General features: G+C 40.8%; 2 protein-coding genes across 2 annotated transcripts in view; both read right to left on the bottom strand.

Moving 5' to 3' along the window:
• The window catches only part of LOC122184892 (CCHC-type zinc finger nucleic acid binding protein), an 11,620-nt gene extending 9,918 nt beyond the window's left edge, over positions 1–1,702 (bottom strand). The window contains exon 1 of the mRNA XM_042880230.1: positions 1,680–1,702. The gene's annotated coding sequence lies outside the window, so the exon portion shown is untranslated. The remainder of the gene's footprint in view (positions 1–1,679) is intronic.
• A 1,470-nt stretch (positions 1,703–3,172) lies between these two features.
• Positions 3,173–25,280, bottom strand: part of LOC122185061 — a 56,096-nt gene continuing 33,988 nt past the window's right edge. Inside the window, exon 3 of the mRNA XM_042880540.1 lies at positions 3,173–3,739. Coding sequence (XP_042736474.1) covers positions 3,371–3,739 — 369 coding nt within the window. The 3' untranslated portion in view covers positions 3,173–3,370. The remainder of the gene's footprint in view (positions 3,740–25,280) is intronic.

Consider the following 25,280-nt stretch of genomic DNA (forward strand, 5'->3'; position numbering starts at 1 on the left):
GGCAGCTCCGTGCGCTCGGCTGCGTGCTGGGGGGCAGAGCCGGGAGCGCGGCCTTGGCGGGAGCTCCCGGTGCGCTGCAGGACGGCGCGGCGCAGTCAGGCTGCTGGCGGGCGCTACGGCACCGCCCTGCCCCTCCCTGTCCCTCGCACTGTGACTCACCGCCTAAGCAGCTCCGGTTTCCTCTGCTTGCCTCTCCCTTCCCCCATACCGGAGGCGGCACCGCGCCGCCCAGTGATGCGGCAAAAACCGGCGGCGGGACCGGGCCGCGCCTCGGGGAGTCTCGCACCACGCTCGGGCGTCCCCGGCCCGCCCGCTGCCGTGCCCGCGCGGAGCTGCCTCGGCCCCCTCCCTGCTCCCGCGCGTTCCCCCCGCCCTCCGGCGGGCGCTCCGTTCCACGTCTTGGAAGCGGGGCCTGGGGCTGAGAGGAACGGGGTCGAGGCGGGGAACGCGCGGGGCGGCGGCCGCCATCTTGACGGGGCAGCGGGCGCGGAGCTGCAGGCAGCGACGAAATGGTGGACGCGGCGCACGGGGCTGAGCTGCCACCGGCGGCTAACGGGACCGTGGTGGTTTCCCACATAATAACCGAAAGATACGAGAGGGATTTTCTTTTTAAGCACTGAATTACTAAAACGAATTCACTCAGATGCACGCATCGCTGTGATATTACTAGCTTAGCGCTCAGCGAGGATGGAGGTAATCAGCAACAAAGTATTGCACCAAACCCGCTTCAGTCTGAACATCCCGTGGGGTGCAAGGGCACGACGCAGCGTTATCCACAGCTCCTCGGTGTGCGTGTTGAAAACGCCCCGCTCGGGTGCCTGCCGAAAGGCTCCAGCCTGCACGGCAGCTCTCACGGAGCTGAGATGGGCACTGCGCTGAGCGAGGGCACGAAGCTCGGAGCCCCTCACCTCCAGCTGTGTGCCTTCCCTCTTACAGCACTACGGTTAGCTTTGTGCCAATGGGAAGGACAACGTGTGTCCTCTTCTTTGCGTGGCCTTTACATCGCTTCGTTTTATTTGTGTTTCCTGGGCTGTGTTTTTGTGTGTTACGATATGTCAGCTAAACGAATAAATAAAAATCCACGACGAGAAAGAATGCAGAAAGAAAATCATACATTCTCCAATTTTTCTTATTAGCTTATTAATTTTTTCAAAATAGAGTATGGCTTCTGTATTCTATATTGTCTTTACGATAGGAATCCATGACTATGCTTCTATGACTCAAGAATTTTAGATTGACAAAACAATTGTAATAACTTTTCTAACTTTTTCCAGTGTTCTGCTGGTTGTACTTCTCGTACTGTGAGGTCAGGAAACCTCACGTTTAACATGAGTAGTAATCTGCAGGCTTAATGTCATACGAAGTTTTGTGATTGATATAGTCAGTAAATTCCCTTGAAGAAATCAAAACTGTTTGCTTTATTTGGAGCAGCTTGACATCATATAATGGACTCTCCCTGAACTGACCTGAAAGTAGGGAACAGCTGCAAGTGAAAATGTATTACTCAAGAGTTACTGCTGGTGACAAAACAAATGATTATCCACTGTAAGTGTACTGCCTCAAATACAAATCCAGTGATCTTACAGTATAAACTATTTTAAGCTATTCTTCACTATAATTAATGAAATCTTCCCCCGATAGAGAAGTGTCTTCTAACAGCATTTGTTTTGTGTACTTACCTCAAGAATTAATTTGGCTTGTTATATCTCAGTGAAGCTTGCAATTCTTGTTTTGCAGGTTTCTCTTTCATATTTAGGCAAGGATAGTCTTGCAGTTCAACAACAAAAGAGAAAAGCATGACAGCTGTTCTCTGGTGCAGTCAGTATTTCCTATAGAAAACAAGGTAGACAGCAAAGAAGTTAGAAATGCAGTCTTCAGTTTTCTTAGGTACAAAGAAAAGTTTGTGTTAGCTCAAGAATCCTCCATTGTGTTAGCTCCGTCCAAAAATTCCAAACCTCAACACCAACTCAAAAACAGTGTTCAGAGGAGCTCAAGTGCAGTAATAGTTGATGGTAAATCCGCTGTTTCAGCAATATATCTTTCTTAATGCAGGCAGTTCTTAGAAGTGTTGGATAAAGAGCCAAATCATTTTAAATCACTTCTTGAAACCAGTGCTCTTGCATTGTTTTTCTCCAAATAGTTGGACATGGTGATGGAAAACTGTTTTTATTGCTGAGCAGTTGCCATTGCTTCTCAGCTGTGTATTTTTATTTTTAAAGTAAATATTACTTCATTTTGCACGAGGGAATTTTCAAAGCCAAAGATACCTAAAATAATCATTAGGAATTGTAAGTATTCAAAAGAGAAACATCTCCTGGAATGTGGCTTAGTTGAAAACAGCTTGTCAGCAGCAGTTTCAGAGCAAGCAGTATCTGTCACCTGTTCCTTCCCTTCCCCAGTCCCAACCATTCATTTTTCATGTCAGGAAGATAGAGCAGAGCAGGAATAAACAGTTATCTTTACACAGTTCTACTCCTGGGTGTTTTGTGCTGGCCTCTGCAGAAAATACAGTTTCACTGGTAGAACGATACCAAAGGGAGAAATTATTTGTTTTTGAAGATTGGTAAGTGACATTTTCTCCCTGTGATCAGTAGATTCCTTGTGACATTCTGTCTTACAGTGTCAGACATCTAAGAGAAACTTGTTTTACCTATCTTAAGCCCAGTGGGTCAGCAACATCCACAAAGACTCTAAAAAGAATCATATGTTGCTGAAAGAAACCAAGTGATTCTTCCATCCAGCTCTATATATTTATTTTTAAAAGCCAGTGGACAACTGGACACTGAAAGAGGTCTGATAAAACACCCAATGAAATCAGTTAGTGTGGAGCAAAGACAGACTCGACTCTGGTTAATACTTGTCTACATACATGGCATTTCACTGAGCTTCAATGGTAATCTCACAAGACTTCTGAAATACAGAAGACAGTCTCCAAGTCTCCAATACCTGAAGCAACAGATACTAGGAAAGATCTGCCTGCTTCTTTATAAAATATTTGTACTTCTATTCAGGCTTTATGGTTGAATTATTTCATGGTCTCATATATCATTACTTCATAATTTTAATGCTTATATACATGTTTTCTTGGTGAGTGTGTCAATTCTAAATTAGCCATATAAAGACTTCTACAGTAAAACTATTCCAGTTGAAGAGAAGTAATCATTCTGACTGATTCAAAAAGCTTACTTCAATTTATTATAATGAGCTGATGAGATTTCAAATAATTACTTAATGTTTATAATAATACAGAATGAGTAGTTAGTTCATGGCTATTGCACAGACAGATAAGCCATGTTAACCCAGAGTCAGAAAGAAAGAACTTCCTTTGCTAACTAAAAAGTCCAGCAACACAATCATCTTTCCATCATTTTCACATCATTTTCTTCTCTAAAGAAAATAAAACTCTTAAATACGCCTGGAGAACTGCTATACACTCTAAATATTTTCGAGAGATACATATATGCAGCAGGCCAGCTGCTCCCCAAGTGCAGGGAGGCAGGAACCAGGCATGATTAGTGGGTATCAAGGCAGGGCCAATCCCCGCAGCACGCAAGCAGGGCAGTTCCAGGTTGGCAGCTGGGGTCAGCCAGCAGCCCAGCTCATCCCACAGGCTCGTAATGAGGAGGCAGGTATGAGGAGATGCCAGGAAGTCAATCTGCAGATCAAGGTCAGGTCCAGTGACAGCAAGGTGAGATGCGGGCTGGTGATTGCATCCTAGTCCATGGTGGCAAAGGCAGGGCTGCAATAAAGCCAAGAAGACAGTCAGGCTTCGATAAGGGAAAACTGTGACCAGGTGTGGACATGGCTGTACCAAAGCTGAACGTGGAGCTGGACCAGCACACTCACAGCATGGCTCAGGAAGGGGTAGAAGACCCAGGGCTGTGATTTAAATGGGGTGTCTGGACACACCAGGAAAAGCTGGTTAAAGCAATTAGACTCTGTTAGTACACTCATGGCTCTGATATTAAATGTACTCAGTGATTCTGCTGTAAGATTTAGTACTTCAAGTGAATGATTACATTGATTTTTCGCTGATGATATAGATGAGTACATTAGCCAGACAAGTTTAAAGTTTAAAATTTACATGAAATTGCTAATTCAGAATGTTCTGTGGAATAAAAAAGTTAGATTTTAAAAGGAGTGAAGGAAGTCAGAAATCTTCAGGAGTCAGTTAGGGCAAATGTCTGAAGTAGTAAATCAATGTCACAGACAGAACCTATGAGGTCATATCCCACATAACCAATGGCCAGGGTATCAATCTGAGATACAGTGTGAAAATCTCTCAATAAAGTATTCTCTGAGCGTGTTCTTTGGCGCACACACACAAAATAAAATATTAAAAAAAAAAAAAAAAACTAAACTTTTTGTCCTCTTATTTTTTAAATAATCTATGTTGGTTCCAGACTGCCCAACATAAGATCTTGTGCTGTTTCCATTTTCAAGCTGTCACTTCATTCTGTCGCTGAGGCAATTGCACCACTGAGGCAACTGTTAATGCCTGTTGACCGAGATGTTAAAGGTGTTAAAAAATGCACTCAGATATGGCCTGTGTAACACGTGAAGTAACTGTTTAGTGCATGATGGAGCAGTCCTTGCTGAAGTACATCAGTGAGACCATTCACATAAAAAAGGTTGAAGAACAACCTGCATAATGTAGAGTGTAAAGGAGTTTAGGCGCTACACTGTGATAATAATAGCAGTGTTCATGCTCTTGATGGAGTTCTGGTATCACTCTAAAGCAGGATATTCAACTAAAAGGTCAGAATTTGTAGTGCTGCTTCTTCTATTTTTGGGCAGTGCTCTAAGGTTAAAACATTACATTGTAAAATCAAGGTCAAGAGGTACCCTTGATTGTACCAGCAAATGCATTGAAGCACGCTAAAGTGTATTATCAGCTGTCTCATCCTCAGGCATCTGCTGCAGTCAATCTGTAATGCTGGGTGGGTGCTTGCTTGCTTTCAAATGCCTTTCTCACTCACCCAGTTACTAACACAAGTGATTCTAAAACTTAAATGTTGCTGACTAGAAACTAGTGACAAGAGATCTGTACATGGTGTTTTATTCCAAATACAATTAAAAATATTAATTTAATGTGATTGGACTGTATGAGTCCCAAGTTTTCCATGATTTAGATCTCAGTTGAATGCTTACACAGTTCCATTTATGGGGTGATTCCTGATCTGTGGCTCCAGAAGAGAATCCGATCCAATTGCTGAAACTTCTCTTTTGTGAGCAATTGCACTGAACTGTGTAGAGTGGATTGTATAGTCTACATCTGAGATTCATAATCGACCCATGCTGTATCATCACATGTTTTTCTGCCAAGCAATTGTGTGGACAGCGGAGGTTTTACTTTGTTTAGAGGGCCTCTCCACGCAGCTATTCCAGTTAACTCTGGGGAAAAGATTCTTCAAACAAAAAGTAATTATCAATAATACAGCTGCAGCCCAGATACATGCAGACTCTAGAACAGCTTTTTTAAGATAGCAGGTGACAACTACAGGTAAACACTGGGTGTCCTAACTCGACTTGATTACAAGACAGCTAAAGCCTAGACCAGAAGTACAAAAACAAAGCTCCTTTGTCCCTTCACACTCCCACCTCTCCCCAGTATCAGATTCCTAACTCAGTTTGGATGCACCAATGCTCAGCTTGCGTCTAAAAATGAAACGAGCTCTTTATCTCTACTTGACCAGATTCCAAATGACTTCAGAAAGAGAAGGCTGAGTAAGGACTTGGCTGTAGCTGGATCAGACTGCAGTGTTTATTTATTAAATATATCCCATTTGGTGTCCTGTTTGCAGCCTGTCAAAGCAAAAGGGATTAAAATTTCTTTTCCCCCTAGATCTCATTACTGAAATAATTAGCAACTTTTTTCCCTCTCTACATTTTTGTTGGAACAATCTGTCAAGCAAGCAATTGAGTTTCTTTACCATACCATAATCTTTGCCAAGAAAGGTTTAGCAGCACAAAACTTTAATGGAAAATGCTACAGCCACATTCCTTTCAGACATGAATTCTATATAGAAAGATAGATATCTAATGGGAGAAAAAAATGTGTTTATGTTACAGAGATCTATCAGTTTTTCTTTGTTTTTTTTCCCCAGTATGCTGTTTTACGTGAAACAGTACAAAGTATACATGAAAGAGAGCTAACTGAATTTATCCACCTCTTACTGAAGTGTGGATATAAAAATGCCAGCATCCTTTCAACTTCACTAAATATTAAGTAAAAGTACAAGCATAATTATAAAAAATACTCTTCTGGTAACCAAATTAAAAAAGATGCTTGCTTTCTGTGGAAAGCAAGGATAGGGGATATGTATTGGGAAGGAGCAGCGTGAAGTCAAGGCTGAAATTATCTAAACAATGTAAACCTTATCAACAACAGAAAGATAATTGAATTCCGTGTTATTTTCAACCAGCTAACAAATGAAAACTATCAGGCCCTACCAACAGAGATGACAAACAGTTTTGTAGTTCCTGGAATATTTTTAATGTGCTAAAAATAGGCATGTCTCGCTTTAACTGCATGAGAAACTAAAAGCTGAGGATGAGTAAAAGATCATAAAAAGGTGCATGGCTTGAAGGTGGAAAAAAGCATCGGAACAGACAAATGAGAATGAAAAGTTACAATAAAGACATGTATGTTAAGTGTTGTACAGACCTGAGCTGAGGTGGCTTAAATTACATCATAAGAAGTTAGAGCAGAAATACCAGTGGGGCAGTGTTAAAAGGTAAGAAAAAATCCCAGATACGGTAGGGTTCACCAGCAGTGCAAACACGCTGTGGTTGGAATTGTTAAAGGTGAAGGTTTCCAGGTAAAAATGCTTGTAATTAGTTCTGACTTGCACTCCTTTCATGACAACTTCATATGATTTAGATAATTGTATAATAACATAATTTATTTTTTTTATAGTTTTTATAGTTTTTTATATTTTTTATTATAGTTTTTTGTTAATAATACAAAACTTAGAGATCTAATTGTTAGCTTCAAGCAAAAAAGAAAATCTTCAGTTTCAATGCGAGCTATTCTTTTATTGGGACGTTCTCAAGTTGTTACAATGATTTCAGAGGCCTACTTCCTCCTAGGATAAATTGTCCTGGAAATCACAGAATCACAGAATGGCTTGGGTTGGAAGGGACCTTAAAGCCCAACCAGTTCCAAACCCTGCCATGGGCTGGCTGCCACCCACCAGCTCGGGCTGCCCAGGGCCCCTTCCAACATGGCCCTGGGCACCTCCAGGATAGGGCATCCACAACTCAGTTAACAATTTGAGTTCTGTTACTGTGAGACACACAAGTTGAAAGTGAGTTAAGACCATGTGTTGCCGTCATCGGAACTTTCATAATCTCAAAGGTTTTGACGTCTCTTAGATGTCTATCTGCATGTATGAATAGCTAACAGAATCAACACAACTCAGTGTAGCTAACGTGCTGCTTTTGAGACCAGTGGCTGTGTCAACGTAGCACATGTTCCTTTGAGAAGCACAGTCCTTGATTTTCATAGGTTTATCTCATCAGCCTCCAATATATGCACACAGAGCACTGTAACTCCTTAAATGTTGATTCAGTGGAAGCTGGTGTTTCCAACATCTGGCCTGTAAAGAAGCTGTATATTTCTGGTTATTTCTGTTTTGTAATTTTTTTATGCAGTGACATTTTGTTTCCCTTGAGCTTTTTTCTTCCCATCTGGTTTCTCTGGAGTGGCTGGAAAACCCACTTGCACATACTGCATGACTTCAGACTTACGCATACTGCACAAGTGTTGCACATAGGCTATGGTATGTAACTAAACACCTCGCTTGCTTTTAGCCACTAATGAAAAGTGGCTTTCATCACTCCATAAATAAATGAAAACAAGAAAAACCAAAAGGTTCTATTATGAAAATTACAGGATTAAGCGCTTTTATATCCAAACGTGGCACGAAGGAATAAAGAGAAAGATGTTCATTCTTGCATGTTCTCTAACTTGACTAAGCTGCATTGAGGGTGACGGAGCACTGGAACAGGCTGCCAGGGAGGTGGTGGAGTCTCCTTCTCTGGAGATGTTCAAGACCTGCCTGGATGCCGACCTGTGCGACCTGCTGTAGGGAACCTGCTTTGGCAGGGGGTTGGACTCGATGATCTCTGGAGGTCCCTTCCAACCCCTACAATTCTGTGATTCTGTGAAAGGAACAGAGGAGCTACTAGCCACTCTGCTGCTTAATCCTCATTCACACTGAGAGAAAGAAATAGTGCCCAATAAACAGGGACACCTGTTTGGCACAACTTTGCCTCAAGTATGTCTTTAATACTGACTTTTTAAAGCAAAATAAGAAGTCATTTTTTGAAGAGTTTAGCCTTAAAGTTAAGAGTGAAGGAGGAGTGAGAAACAAATCCAGGTCTTTCAGAACACTTGGGAATGCTGTGTGAATTGCTTGTTTCTTGCTTACTACATGAGCAATGACACCTCACGGTTTTAAGGCTTTTTTTTTCCCCCCAATGGTTCACAATTATTAATGAAACTCTACAAAATGTTGTGAATGAAAGAAGATAAACAGGATTGTTGCTGAAGTAAAGTTTCCCAGGTTGAAAACAGGATCTGCCGAAAAGCTCTGTTGATTCAATTTGGCCAGCATTTTAGGTTGTATTTCTTTCAAGGATTGAAAAAAAAAAAAAAAAAAAAATGGGAATACAACAATTATAATGTAGTTTTGAGGAGAGCTGTCAGCAAAGTTTCTTTCTTCAGTGTCAGATATGGATGAGTGGAATAGAGTGTTTATTCATCCTCCAAATGAGGATTCCAAATGAGCTACTTGAGTGATTTAATCACCACTTGTCTATTTGGTAACGTATATCAAATGGTGCATATGGATTTCAGAACTGTAGACACTTGGTTCTGAAGGCATCCCTATTTCCAGGCTGACAGCACAACAAGCACTATGTACAAAGGCTGTTTCTTATACAAACTCTATAAAAGCACATAGAGAAGAATCACCTAAGAGGATGATACAGACATTATGTGTTTACAGCATTTGTTATTCAAATAAAATGGAGATAAAAGTTTCTCTTTGCTCAAAGGAATGGTTTGTTTTCCCTCACCGAATTTCTTCTTCTTAATACCATATTGTAGTAATTAAATGTGCAGTAACTCATTTTAGCCTTAGTTTTATCACCAGCTTTAATAGGAACACTTCACATTAAGATCTTAAGGGTTTTTTTAATTATATTTAAGATCCTGACAACTGGAAGTCTATGCACAATTGTATCACAAGTACACGTAGGGCTGGCCATACTAATAAAATGAATCATCTAGAACATTTTATCCATATGAGCATGAGAATGACACAATATTGTTTTCTACAAAATGGTAGGAAAAATGAAGTTGTATGTGAAATTACAAGAAAAATCAGAAACCCCTGAAAACTGAAGAGTAAGTAGAGTTAACTGATTCCTCCCTTTAAAACAAGAAGATTAACACATTTTTGTCTTTACTGTACACTAGAAAAAACACATCACCTGCTGGGGTCGTGAGTGTTTTCCTGGAAGCAGTTCTCACTCAGCTTCAAAGTGGGAAGAGAGAGAAGTGCTAGCAAATGGAAAGTACAACAATAATGTATTTTCATTCTGTGGAATGACGTTGGGTGTTGCCTGACCCCACTATTGTTAAAAGTGTTCATGCAGTGACTAACATTGGCACTGGAACATTCAGAAACAAATATGTCAATTAGTCAACTTGATAAACAGGTTTATGGTCGTGAAACTCCTGCCAGCCTACATGAGTAATTAAAAGCTTTATCCATTTGATTTGAAATAGCGACTTGAAATCCAGGATTTCCATTGTATTGCTGACTGTTACTCTTTGCACAGCTGCAGGTTGTGTTGTAGGTGGTCCTGATGACTGGAATCTGCCTAGCAATCCATGACCAAAAGGCAGATGTTTCTGCATGGAGCTGAGAATTTTTGCTCCCTAACGGTGACGATTCCTGCAAGTCTGGACGAGTTTCCAGTTTTGAAGGAGGAACAGGGAGTCCCATTAACCAAACAGCTCAGGTGTCTTCTTCTGGTGGAAACAGAAATCTCTTTCCCTCGTACATCCGTCAAAGGAAGGTCTGACTTGGTTCTCTCATTAAATTTTGATTTAATGAAATGAAACCTCCCCTACTAACACAGGAAAGTGCATTTTGGCAAATCCAGTTACTGCACAAACAGTTACCTGCAGAATGTTGATGATGCAAGTGAATTTCTAGACAAAATTCATGCAGAAAATGAGTTATTAGAACATATGCAATAGGTTATAGACCAAGCACTCCAAAACTGTGCTAGAGATAGGGTTGTTTATAGAACTTTGCTATAAAAATCTTGGGGACAGAATTACAATAGCCATTAAAGAAATAATTGAACACTATTTTCTTCACTAGCCTCCTTAGAAGTGAATTGGGGTTGCATGATAATGGCTTGTGCAACTTACTGTAAAAACTAGGAGATGTATAAGAGAGGGCTGCTGGAAAGGGAAAAGACACAGAAAGGAGGCTTAGAAAACTGAGCGAAGTCATGCTTAACTGAATTTTATCTGTGTTTGTGTTACTGAATATCTGTGTGATAAGGGAATTCTCATGAACTAAACTTTTCTTGGGTGGTGACTACGTTTATATGCTTCATTTTCAAAGGTTCTGTATTTGAGACACTTTCAGAAGTGAGGAGCAATCAAAACTGTAGATGCATTCATTGATGCAAGAATGTACTGGAGAAATTCAGAAGAGGTCTCAGCAGCAACTTCTAAACAGGAAGTCATCCTTGAAAACTGTTGTCCCCATGGGCATGTTTAACCAGGTGTCCACCCATGTGGGAGAAGATATTTGGCTTTAAAAATGTAGGAAAATTATTAAAATTTTGTAGCAATCCACCAGAGTCTTCCAAAGGAAAGCACTGGGAAATAACACATTACTGTAGACCTCTCTGGACTGCCTCCAGATGGATGGCAGGCCAGTGGGAGAAGTGGCAAGTGAGGAAGACTGTCTTTCTAGTTTTAAAAAGTATAATTCGATACATAATAGGTCAAACATCAAGATTTTAAAAACTGCTCCTGCAAGTTCCTCTATGCTGATCATTCATTTAAAACTGGGATTGCTCAAGTACAATTTTTACTAATGCAGATAGTGAAAAACAAAACTCCTGCATGTAACTGCAAAGCTAAGCTTCATATCTGCTTTACAAGCTTTCTCATTCTACCATTATGTCTAGGTATCCTGACTGTTTAATTCTAAATCTCCTTTCTGAAGTATACCCCACCCTGTAACTTAGTGAAGAGTTGAGCAAACCCATCAGCACACATCCTGCTCTAAGGTTATGACCTAAACCATTGCAGTCAGCCTTTCTAAATCTTGGGTGTGATGCTGACCTCAGCAAGATCATGGTACTTTGTTAATGCCTGACATTTGAGCTGGAATTATTCCCACTCCTCCAGCCCCCCACCCCTCTAAAAATACTAGATCTTAGTACCTTCTCTGCTGGCATCAGCAGCTACTTTCAGTTGCATTGGTAACTCAGCTGAAACTACCTTAATGGAGATCAATGTTCAGAGTAGTGATTCCTGTACAATTTTGTTACTGACCACTGTTCTATGCAGGTCTAATTTGAAGCTCACAGCTTTTGGTGATAGCTTGCAAGACTCCTTATCTTTGTATTATTTTACTTTATTTTTAGAGAATAAACTTGACAGAATTACTTGCAAATAATTCTAGAACACTTGGAGACTGACTAAACGAAATGTAAGTCCGTGATTTTCAGTCTATTTAATGCAGTACAACTGGAAACACAGACTCTTTGGCAATACAAAAACAAATCTGGAACTCCTGTTTTTCTTTCTTTTTTTTTTTTTAATGCCTCTCTGGAACTCAGGAAAAAAATACTTATGGAAATTGGGGAAGTGAAAACTGCTAGAAAAAACTGCTAGAAAAGGTTGAGCAGAACCAGTGGAATTCCCCTGGAGACACCAGCTTGCTTCCCTTTATGCCTTGAGAAAAAGATCACTGTTCATTTGTCATACCCTTGTTTTTGAGCTACCTTTGAAAAGAAGCAAATTATTTTCAAAAATTGGAAAAGAGGATGCTGAGAGAAAGGCGGTCTCTAGCTAGTCTGGGAGTTTAAACAAACCAGAGAAAACTACACCCAGTTAAAGAAGTCACTTTACAATTTTCTATTATACAACACAGCTTACTTTTATTACTATATCCTAGAAAGCTACTGGTCTAACCAGGTCAGCGTTTTCCTCTTGCACTTGGGAATGTGTCTGGATCTGAGAAGTAATTCTATATTTGGATAATGACAAGGCAGAAGCCACTCAGTACGTGACGTGACAGTGGTCCATGCAGGATGAAATTCAGAAAGTACAAGAGCCATTTCACCCTATTCATACTATGTAGAACAGGATGTGTGAATTCCAGCAGATCTAATTTCAAGTTAACTCTGTATTTATAGTTCTCATGCTCATCTGCCGCAGCAAGAAAAGCTCATCAGAAGAATGTAATCTCTGTTAATAGTGGGTAAATAGCTCATTTAGCTCATTAGGTAAAGCAAGCAAAATAATTACGGACAGGAATAAAAGACGTATGCTTGACCTCTACTCATTTTTCTTTTTTAGCTTCACATTCAGGACCAGGCTGAATGCATTTTTAGGAGGCATGCATTCAGAAGGAGAGGGCTATTTTAATTCACTGTGTGGTTTCTCAACATAAGCAGATCTTTAGGAAAAATTTCCTTTCACGTCAACCCCTTTAAGCATTTTACAGAACATACTCTGTTCTGGAAAGTCAGTAAATTTCAATACATGCTTTACAGTTGTATCATGACTCAGAATATAATGTGTAGAAGGCAGATAAAATAGTTGAAGAATAAAGCAAACGCAGTCTATGCAGTCCTACTAAAGCTACTAACAAAGTATTTTACATTTTCCATGTACCCAAGTCAAACTCTTTATACAACCAAAGTAATCCAAAAACATCTGGAATTTGGGATTTCATAATGCTTTAATGCAAAGCATAAAATTGACTGTGTCAGTGGGTTGAATAAATACATGTGAAAAAAAGTAACTCTGCAATATGTTATCCAGTTTTCACTGTGCCCAGCCAATGAATACGTTATATGTTTGCTCTTCAGCAAGGGTACCTTATGCATGGTTACCTTTCCTTTCCTTACAGTTGCCATTTTATTGTGTGTGAACACAGAAAAATAGCCAAGATCAGAGAGAAAAGCCCAGATTATTAGGCAAGATGTACAACTCCAGAATAAAGCTAAATAGCCAAATGACATTTTCTTCCTTATTACTGGATGTCAGTAAGGGTTTATGATCATCAAATGCCTGTTTGGCCTTCCATATGGAAGAGATACTCATCCTTGGCCTAACTGTTCTCTTGAAATCCTTACACACACTACATTTCTATTTAACAACAGAATATTGTTACTGTGGGAATAACTATGACAAAAGCAACTCATAATCATGTTGAATTCAGTGTCCTTCTCCTCTCAGGGCTGAGTGATCACAAATCCTGGCTCTGCTGAATGGAAGCCCAGTCCTTTCAGAAACGTGCAGACAAACTGGCCGTTACATATTTAACAAATACACTCCCTCTCTCCTGGCCACTCCAAGATCTGCTATGAACACACTTCAAACACTTTATCTCCCCAGGCTCCTTGGGGACCCGTCCAGTTATCCTTCCCATGTGGATTCTCTTTTTTTCTCTATTCCCTCTTTTGGAGGGCACTGCCAGAAGTTACCTGTGTACTTCACACTGGCTCTCAGGGCCCTGAGAACACTGACGGGCCTTAATGGTCTTCATCAGCCTTGCCTGGAGCCTCCTCCCGCAGTCCCTGCATGAGGGCCATGGAGCCACATTTAGGCACAGCCCTGAGCCTTCAGTCCTGGCCCAGGCTATGCTGCAGGAATACTGCTCAACCACGGCTGTACCTGCCCGTGGACCCTGATCTGATCTCCCAGTTTGACCTTGGATCTATTTCTTAACTAGGGAACTGCCTGGCAATCACTGAACTGTAGACTCCCAGGAGTCCTGAACCTGGCCCTGACTCATGGACTGACTTCTTGACTTGACCCTGGTACTGCCTCATTGCTGTGAACTTACGGGGTGATCCAGACTCATGGTTGAATATAGCTGCCATCTTGGGCTTGTCTGCTCTCCTTGGTTGGGTACTAAGTTGCTGGTTCGTGGCAGTGTTAGTAGCTCAGCAGCTGGCTGAGCTCCCTTTGGGAGTAGCTGGCACTTGCTGCTGACAGCTGGCACAGCTTTGTTAGTCTGGAGTTGTTCACAGCTCCTCCAAAAGTTCAGACAATCCAAGATTTGGTGACAATGGAACTGAAGAGAGACTTGGAAAAAAATCTTGAGAAATAATTTAGAACTCTGATTATCCCACCAACCCTGCTGCAAAACAGAAATGCTTTATCTTGTGTTACTTATTTTGCATGCAATGTCCTGCTTGGTTGGTGCAGTGAATTTTGTTGACTGCCCTAGGTTCATCCATCTGTTCCTTGAGATACACTTCCTGTGCCACCACCTTATTCTTTTCCCAGAATAACAGTTTGTGGATTACCGGATACGCAGACTTACTCACGTTCTTTGGTCTTGGTGCTCTCATGAAAGAGGTAAATACTAACAGTGTTGGATTGTTCCACCCTTATCAGGAGAAACTGAGATGTTTAGTGCAAAGAACCATGTGGGACGGAGCTATAATAGGGACACGAGAACCTGTTGTGCAAACAGTGGGGAGCAAGGATGCGGATAAAGTGCCAAGGAGTGTGGATACTTTATGTGTTAACATGCAGCTTCCCAATGCTTTTTGAAAGTTATGCCTGCAGCAAGGAAATATTTCTCAATCAATTTTAGATTTTACAAATGATGTGTTTTATTCTCTTTGCAGGATCATCTTTCCCTTCAGAAGAGTTGTTTGCTTCTCAGAATGGAAGTAGAAAATCTTCTTCCTTTGCCCAACCTGGTGATTTAGGTAGTGAGGAAGTAAAAGGACTTACAGCCAGACTTGAATAGGTCACTGCAAAGGCTAGAAGGGCGTTGGGAAGCTCTGGTGCTGGCAGCATAGAGATCAATCACAGTATGGACAGAAAAAAAGGATTCTGCAGATCCAAAACGACTTCCAGATTTCAGTTTACATTCTGAAATACATTATATGCAATAGGCAAATGCTGTGCCTGAATGTAAAATTTTATCCTATCAAAGTAGAGCAAAAAAATATATTATTCGTCTGGCACCAATTCCAAAGAAGCAAACCTTATAATGGTGTCAGAACTAAATAAATCTGGGTGTTCAGGACTAAGATCCACGCAGTAACTTCAAGCCTCCCTTGAGCATGTTTAAAAGCACCTCATGGTTGCTTAGTTATATTAGATAATCAATCAGGCGGAGCCAAATAAAGGCAGGAATTTAATTTAGTTATGGTTCTGTTGAATTCTTGGGCAGCTATTTTGTCTTTGGGAGAACTACAGCTTACCCCACCCACCAGTCACAATTTTCTATTTCCTTCTTTAGTTCTAAATGGGCAGAGCAGGTTAGGAAGGCCAGCACGGCCTGACACTGCAAACAAATGCACCAGTGCAGTGAGGCACAGATGCTGGTGCTCAGTATCTCCTTAGTGCCCTGCTCTGCAGCCACTTTCCTACCACCAGAGGATGCAAGGGGGACTCAGTTGGAAAATGTAGTTTCCAGTCTGTCTCTCTAATCTGCGAGTCTTATTCTGCTTGGAGAATAGCTCCTCTGGAGCTTTTCTCCTTGTCCCTAACTCAAGCCACTCCAATTCCTGGTTATCCATCCCTGCCAACTCTCCTTGTCTTGTGTTCTTTCAGTACAAGCTATGCTAACACCAACAGTTTTAACAGAAATGTTTACTGATCATGTAACTTTATTCCAAATCCCTATCTTCCAAAACAACAATAAATTCTCCTTTCCAAATTAACAATTTCAAGTATTTTGTAATTTTGTTGTTATAAAGCTGTGCCTTGTATATATTAAAATACTAAAATTACTGTTGGTTTACTGTCCCTGTTGCCAGATCAGCCTAATCCATTTTATGGCTTCAATCTGCATTCCTCCAACTGCGAATCTTTGTGTCAGCCACAAGAGGGAGGACGTGACATGCAGTATGCTGAAATTTACCAAATTCATTTCCAGTTTACAGGAAAGTCACACCAGTTTATGTTAAGATTCTATTTTAAATCAGTTTAGTTAAAATCGGTGCAAGAAGTTGGCTGACATTTGTAGTCAAGTTTAAGAGTAGCTTATTTTGGGTTGCCATAAACAGATTCCAAGTTGACATAAACTAAACTAAGAGTCTTTACAGAAGTGTTTATACCAATTTTACTGAATAGGTTAAAACCTCCATGGAAGATTAACCATTGGGACTTTTGTGTTTGCATAAACACTAAGCCTGAAATACACTAATTCAGCTTAGAACTGGAAAGAAAAAGTCTAGTTTAACTTCAAATGTAAACTGTGTTCTATATTCATCACAAAATTCACAGAGTCTCTCTTGAAGAAGAGAATCATCTTGAAGAAATACTCTGCATCTGCTTCTTTTTATTTTAATACTTCTCACTAATTGTTGTTAATTCTGCTTCATACAATTTCAACACATAGGCAGCAATGCAACTGAAGATGACAGAGAAAAGATTTTATCACTTGGATATTTCAGAACTTTGCATTTAAGCACAATTTGTGTTCAAATATCTTTTGGCAGCTCTCTAATTTTGTCACAGTAGAATTTATTTTAAGGATAGTGCTGAGGTATTGCTGGTTCATTTGTTTGGTAGGATTGTTCTAGGATAGTGGGGAAATCAATGTTTTGAGTGATTCAAAAGGAAAGGCTTTGAAAGGTCTGGATCTGTAGAATATCTTCCAGATATTTTTTCCATCACTTGTTTCTCTCAGTTAAGATTGCCTCGTTCCTCCCTTTCATATACTTCCTTCTAGGCTTTGTAATCTACATTGCCCCAAGGAAGTGCAGCTGTCATGATGGATCACAGATCAAAATTCAGCCTTTAATGTAGCTGAGGCTTGATCCATTAACTACTTTGAAGATTATGACCAAAGCTTTAAACTGGCATCTGAAATATGAAACTTCAGCATGAGTTAATGAGGCCCAGGAAAGTTGCACAGGAGGAAGCTATTGTATCCAATATGATGTGATTATAGAGACAAAAGCAATTAGCACTGCAGCAGAAGTACACAGTAGAGCAAAGTCTGAGATAGTCCAAAGCAAGAATAAGGACGGTCAGTTTTAAAATCAAGAAGGGAAATTCTTACTATAGCATTAGACAGAGAAAGTAGCAAATTCTGAAGACTAGAGGGACATGACCTCCCTCAGAAGAAGCTAGGCAGTGTTATTCACTGCATTTAGGAATTATTCTGAACAATGCAAAATGCAGATGGAGGTTGGCCTGGTAGCCCGAGGATGGATGGCTGACAGTGGCAGACTCTAATGATGCAAATGTTTATATCCAACTTAAACAGCATGGCTTACGTCAGCTGAAAGAACATGGAGGAAAATGGTCTAAACTGGGAAGGGACCTTGCAGCCACATGTTCATATCTGTAAGTTTATTTTGTGTAAAATACAGCACTAGAGTGCAAAGGCAGCCCCACAGTTTTACTGGATCTGAGCTGAAGAAGAAAATGGGCCCCTCACTGCAAGAAAGTCATTGAGGCGCTGGAGCATCTTCAAAGAAAGGCAACAAAGCTGATGAGGGGTCTGAAGCACAAGTCTTATGAGGAGCGCCTGAAGGAGCTGGGATTGTTCAGTCTGGAGAAGAGGAGGCTCAGGGGTGACCTTGTTTCTCTCTATAATTACCTGAAGGGAGGTTGTAGTGAGCTGGGGATTGGCCTCTCCTCTCGTGTAACTGGTGATAGAACTAGAGGGACTGGCTTCAAACTGCGCCAGGGGAGATTCAGGCTGGATGTTAGGAAATACTACTCTGAAAAAGTGGTCAGGCACTGGAATGGGCTGCCAGGGAGGTGGTGGAGTCACCGACCCTGGAGGTGTTCAAGGAACGTTCGGACGTTGTGTTGAGGGACATGGTTTAGTGAGAGCTATTGGTGATCGGTGGATGGTTGGGCTGGGTGATCTTGCAGGTCTTTTTCAACCTTGGTGATTCTATGATTCTAAAATGAGCAGAAGAGGTCATTCACAGTATCAGCTAAGCAAGATGCATCTCAATGTCAGCAGAGAGATGCTAAGATTAAGAATCAACCACAAATAGCTCAAGGAGTTTCCATTCAATCAACATTTTCAAGTGGAAAACTGTCCTGGCTGGAAAGGGTTCAGCAAGCTTAAATTCTTACATTGAAAATACTAGTTAGCACTTCTCCATTCTATAAATAGCAAGTGGTCACAATTGCTGGCATTTACTATAACTCTAAACATGCTATGACTCATTGAAACACATCAACTTACAGAAAATGTAAGCTGACAAAACTTAGAAATTCAGGTATTAGAATTATCACATTTAAGCATATACTTTATGGAAGATCCATTACAAAATGCATTAAGCTTTTGTTTTCAACTACTCAGCACTACTTGTGTAATTCACAGTAGTGTCACCACAGCTCTGGTTGTACTCTGCATATTCACTGTCTTCTGTTTTACACATCACCAGCCAAATTAATGTATTGCCTTCTGAATACTAAAGAGGATAGCCTGAAAAGTACTAAATTTTATATTTTCAAATGGTTTGTTTCCAGGCACAAACAAATCTTTTATCATCTGACACAGAGAAAATGATGTTAGCATTGTTCATACAACCAGTCCTATGTTATCCTCCTTCAGGCTTCTCTGCTGGGCCAGGTAGAATTCAAAAAGTAAAGAATGCGAGGTAGCAGGTCACCACTCAATTGATAATAAGCAATTTTTCTGTGATAAGAAGAGGACTGAACCTGAGGTTCCTAGTTCTATGTCCTAATTTGGACAACAATATAGATTAATTCAGTTACTTGGTTATTGCGAATGAAATAATCACAGCAAAATTAGTTCACAGTTGTGCCAGAATAATTACATCATGTACATGCACATTGTAATCCTCTGTTTAGGGGAGAATTCACAGATGACTTCCAAGAAGTTAAAGTCTAATTTAGAAATAGACATTAACTGCTTACTGGTAGTAGTTCTGTTTTGACCAGGTATTCACTTTGTCTAGTTGTTTGACAGCCAGCTGCACTGATGGGCCTTTCAGACTTGACTCCCTAGAGCCGAGAAGAAAAATATGAAATGCAGCTCATTTTTTTTATCATTGTTCTTTTTTTTTGTTTTTTTTTGACATTGAAATGTAGGTATAAAGTTATAAATCTTCTTGCTTGTTTCCCAGGCCTTGTTTCACAGTTTCTTACAAAGATTCATATAATTGAGTCATGGACTCTACAGCACAAGAATTGTGATGATGTCTTTGAATACCAGCTATGTCCTTCAGAACAGCTTAGCCATTGTACCACAGCAACAGCTTATACATGATACAGTCATACAGACTCCAAACACATCTTAAAATACAGAGTCCTCTACATGTGCAGCTGTACTCACTAATGAATTACAGTGCCTGCCATCTGCACAAGCGTGGATACAGTTTGTGGTTTATGGATTGCAAGCACTTGGCTGCAGAAGCTTCTACATGTTCTTTATATCCTTGTATTTGGAACTTTTTAGTCTACAGCCATGACGTGCTAATTCCAGCACTCCCAAACCAGCAGCAAACACAGAATCCACATCTTTCTGAGAAAGACATAAGATTCAACAAAACTTTGTGATTTGAATGCAGTCACCTGAAAGAGAGTCTTCAGATATTCAAACCTTTAATCAATAGACTCCATCCAACACAGCAACAGCCATTAGTGACTTAATGTTTAGCCATTAGAAGAAATGCTCATTACTGCTTGTCTGCTAGCTGCAGAAGGAAAGGTTTTCAGAATACTCTCTGCTCCTATATCACAGTAGGAAATTGTTTCTAGCTACCTGCAGCTATTCTGCAGAAAGAAAGACTTGTTGGCAAGACAGCAGGGAAATTATTTTTAACATTTTCCAGGTCAATCTGTAATCTGAAAGTGAGACAGAAATACAGGGTTGATTCATGAATGGCAGTGTTTTATTCAGGAGCTCCCACAACCCACATAGCCTTAATGGCCGAAAGCAAGTACCTAACAAAGCTCTTAGTATTCTGAGTTTCAACATAAGAAAAAATGGGAAGTTGTCATCTGCTTTGAGGTGAGAAGGAGGATTTACTCTCACTGCTCCTCTTGTGGTACTCAAGTCTGAATTTGTACCACTTAATTCCAGGCACAGAGTATGTTTGAAGTCAAACAAGGAATACAATTTTCAAAACTGTATAGCGTATGCTCAATATAGTACATAGTCCCCATTCACTTAATCATCAGCCTCTGCTGCATCTCAGATCTGATGTACAGGAGGCTATGTTCATCAGATTGTACCACTACTCTAGCATGTTGCTTTAAGGGATCACACACAGCTGAGCTCCTAATAGTCTGGATGTGCAATGCAACTTTCCCCATAAAAGCTGCAGACACTTTAAATAATATTTTCAAGCTACTACTGATGTAAATAGGAAAGGAAATATGACAACAATCAGAATATGACGCAGTTTCTCAGACAGCTTTTAGCAGAAATTAAAGCCATGTTCTGACTTTCCAAGGGAGGAAAACTTTTAAGAGCCTGCTTAGGAGAGTCACAAAAACATTTATAAAAATAATGTTGGAAGGGATTTGACTGTGTGAGTGGTACTGACATATCAACAAAGCACCATATAACTTGTTGGACAAGAGAATAAGAAAATTTGTATTTTAATAAATGACATTTCCAGCTTCTATCTATTTCTTCCATGGCCATGGAAGTGCCATCAAACTGCCTCATCTGTGACACAGCCAGGATAATGTGGCCTATGTGACACCCTGTTTTCACCAGCTTTGTTATGGCAGTGCACGGTGGTGGGCAAAAAAGCCAAGATGTGCCATATGTGATAAGAACAATTCAATACTCAGTGAGGTCAGATGATGACTATCTTGAGTGTCCTGTCCTGCACCCCACAGCACACTCAGGTAATGGCCTTCAGGATGTGCAGGGGCCTGCAGAGCCAGTGCTCATTCCAAGCACCAAGCACGACTTCCTGCTTGAGGTCTGGGCTGCCTTTTTTCAAAAACATCCAGGACAACGGGCTCCTGCTCCGATGGCTGAAGCAAGAGATGAGTTGGATCTGCACTGATGGGTGGTGGGACGTACATGCGAAATAGAACATCATTCTTGGATTCATCTGCAAGTATGGGTATGACGAAGCAACCTTGTTGCAAAAGCTGCAGCCCAGTCTGAGAGGCTTCACAGCACACTTTGTGAAGAAGCTCATTATCATTGCTGTAGCCCTATATGGCCCAGAGATCCACCAGCAGCAGGACCACCAGGACACCTGTGCTGCAAGAGGGCAGGAGGACAGCAGGCCTCCCATCAGGAGCCTCTTGACTGTGGCCCAGCAGAGTCAGCTCCACCAGCCCTGCAGGCCCCAGGACTGATGAGCTCCCTGGCATCTTTTGTGGGGGTTCTGAGCACCCCAGCACAACCCTTATGTCATCAGAGGAGCTGCAGGAGGAGCCAGGGCATGTGGCAGCAGTGGGCTTCTCCACGCAGTGCAGGGACTGCTCGGCTGGGGGGTCTCAGAGTCCCCTGAAAAGGAAGGCCACCATCAGCCTCCATCTTGCTAGAGGCAGCCCTGGCAGCAGCACTAAGCTGGAACCCCAGCCAAACCACAGCTCAGGCAGACTGGGAGGCATCAGGAAGATGGCTGTGATGGCAGCATAGAAACATGTATTGCCAGACTGCTTTCAGCTTCTCAGGATACTCCACTATGTATACCCCTTTCTGGAGATACTGTCCAAGGACACTTCTTAGCCTGATACAGAATTGTCAATTAGCAAGGGGAGCAAAGGAGCTCAGAAACTGTAAATAAATGAAAACTATCAGAATACCTAACTGTTGGTTTGGAAAGAACTGCACAGAAGGAAGAACTCCAATAAATATAATACTTTATACTATATCTGTAAGTTGAATCTTTATACACAACCTTAGCAAACTCATAAAGTAGTCTTTAAAAACGTACTGTTGGCTGTCAGTTTAAGACCTTTGCTTCTATTGTTTCTAGTTCTAATAAGTACATTCCTCTTGGGTCAAAGCTCACTATGCTTGGTTCCAGACCAGAGACCAACTTTCATGTTTGAAAGACCAAATGAAATGAGTTTTCAGATGTGAATTTTTCAAAAATGAGAGTAGGTAGGAAAGAGACTTCAATGTTGTGATACAAAATGTTGCCCTCTGGCTAGTCAAATTTCTAATCAACTTAAGTCATCCTCTCTTTGGACTTGGAGAATCAGTTCTCAGTGACTCTCAGTTCAGCCCGATGGGTTAACATTGCTTTGGGAGGAGTCCTCGTCAGAGATTCTCAGAGCTGTACTGGGGCTGGTGCAAGAACTGGGCGTGACATGTCCCACAGCCCTCCTGCCCAATGCTCGACTGCGCAGAAGAGAATCCGTATATATTCATCAAATAGCTCCTTCCTCAAGGTGGTGCAAAAGCTTTCCCACCTGAGTAACTCTACATTTCTGTGAAAAAGAGAGTATAAGAGAAATATAAATGTTCCCTAAAATCAAGAGTCTGAGCGTACAAAAGTTGGTGATTTCTAAAGGTCGCGTTGTTCACATGCTAACTTGGCTTTGGTTACATATTTCCCTTTGTGAGGTAGAACTCAACTGTCACTGCTATTTGCTCTTGGCAGACTACATAAAGTATACAGGATATGAAACATGGAAGATTCAGAGATGCAAGACTACTTTTAAATTACATTTTCCAATTTAATACTGAATTAATGTTAACATTTCACTTCTGGTTTGGTAGTTTCCCCCAGTACTCGCAGTGCCTCTTTCACTAATGAATTGCAGTGTCTCTCTGGATACTTGGCTGGAGACACAGAACTACAGACTGTAAGAGATGCTGTGCCTGAGTCAGCAGTGTGCCTTTGGCCTTGTTAGGCAGACTGGCTGAAGAGCAGAAAAGTATGCAAAGCAGATCAGCATGTTTTACAACATATGCAAGAGACCAGTTACCTTTATATAAAAAGCCTTAGGGGTAGGTGTCATTTGGAATTTAGACCCAGTCTGATATAGCCAAAACCATTTAGGCTATGTAATGAATGACAGATAATGACTTTGAAAAAGGCTGCATGTAACCACATATAGAGGACGGACACAAACTTCAGTGCTTCAGGTACCTGTGCCTTTAAAGGAGCTGACATTCACTTAACCTTCCCGGTATGCAGTGTCAGATAACCAGTGCTCTGCTGAACAATAGCTACAAAGCTGACCAGCTTCCAGAGGAGCAAGCTAGGTTTACATTAGGCATTTTCCATAATGTCTTTTGAAAAGGTACGCCCAGATCTGAGAAAGAGAGCAAGCAGTAATAACTGCACTTAGTAATGTGTACAGTAAACAGGCTTGAGAGCAGGTGACAGGCTCAGCTAAAGTGCATTTCTAATCTTAAAAGTGACTCTCAAAGTGACGTTGTGGCTGTCTCAATCTGTCTTTTGTTCATTTTATGAACAAGTTTTTCCTTGAACTGCCAAGTCTGCCTGTTCCCTGGGGAGCCTAGAGCCAAGCAGGGTTCCTCCTGATGCATGCTTCATAGATAGCAATTGAAAACTTCTAAGTGAAACTCATTTAACCCTACCCTTGATGAAAACTATTATCTCAACAGCACTTTTACTAAAAAGCATCAACCATAGCTGAACACATGTGCAGCTGTTTTCTAGGTACAATTCAGCTACCTGATTTGAGGTGACAATCAAAGCCATGTGGAGATTCAAAGTGTCACAGTTAGACCAACAGACATGTTATGGTTATTGTCAGAAATGTCAAACTGTGACTGGCCTGAAACAGTCTATACATTTAAATAATTAGAGATTTTTAACGTGACTGTTTTTTCTGCTCTGTTCTTCTTGGAACTTAGAAAAAGCTCCCTGTAATTATTACTTCTTCCATTATTTTCTAGGATCTTCTACTTTTTATATGGTGAACAGCAAGGATTGACCAGTTACAATGTATGATTATGAAAAATAAAGTTCTCATTGTGACTATGTAGTTAAACGATTAGATTTGAAATTTAACTTCTATTTTATTTTGTTCTACAGTTTCCACTTTCTGTCCAGGAAGGGAAACCAGATCGATGAATAGAAGTTGCATCTATTGAGTTTCACTCTCCAATACGTGTTTGGTTTGCAAAAAATTATACGGGTATAAATATCTGTCTATATATAACCAAAAAGCTGCTTTCATTGATTTGACTTTCATTGTTGCTTTTATTTTTTCCTAAGATTAGGACACTGATTCCAAACTTCATAAAGCATACTTACTTAAAAAGCTGTCTTGGCCCTTTGTTAAAATGCGAGAGAACCTTGTCAGGAGTTAGTCTCCCCCAGGAAAGAAACTCAAGCACTTGCTTCCCAGCTGATAACAGAGAAATACAGAGCCTAAGGACTCCTCCCACCTCGCCACATAAAACAAGGCACTGAACATCAAGGATCCAGTTTCAACCACAAAGCAGTTGTTATCAACACCAAGGAGTGTCTTTATTCTCATCCTGGCTCTTGAAGATAAGCATGCTTTGTGCTTGCTATTCCTATGTATGTATATTGCACGGGATAAGCAAAAATGAACGGCAATGAAAGTCTGAAGATCTTGTTCCAACGATTTCAGTTGAAATCTTGGCCTGATAAAAGTATGTATGTTATTCTGTATGCAACAATATCTTTAATGAAATTTCTACTTACTGGAAAGCAGCTATAGTGGTAATTTTTGAACAGTACATACACAGCAAGTACACATTTTTCAAAATCCTTATTATCTATGAATATTGACATCTGCTCCATGCAGTTTGGATGGCGTGTTGATCATGTTGATAGTTTAACATCCGATACTGTGTTACTCAGTTATGTTATTAATGGCATCGCAGAGAATTTGTCCATAGCCACATGTGGGTGACAGGTCTGAGAATAAAAACCCAGAGCTCTGTTCCACAAGTCCTTACAGTAACACGGCTGTGTCTGTTGACTTGGGGGACTTTCCCTGTTTTTGCCTCTGCCGAGATGCCAAATTACTCATAGGGCAGTTTATGAAGCCCAGCACCTTAGTGCTTCCTGCTGTGTACTGCAGCCGAGCTCACCCTCAAGAACTATTCTGACCATCATTT

Source organism: Lagopus leucura, unplaced genomic scaffold (assembly GCF_019238085.1).
Source record: "Lagopus leucura isolate 7727_CA_CO unplaced genomic scaffold, USGS_WTPT01 Super-Scaffold_100026, whole genome shotgun sequence".
NCBI lineage: Eukaryota > Metazoa > Chordata > Aves > Galliformes > Phasianidae > Lagopus > Lagopus leucura.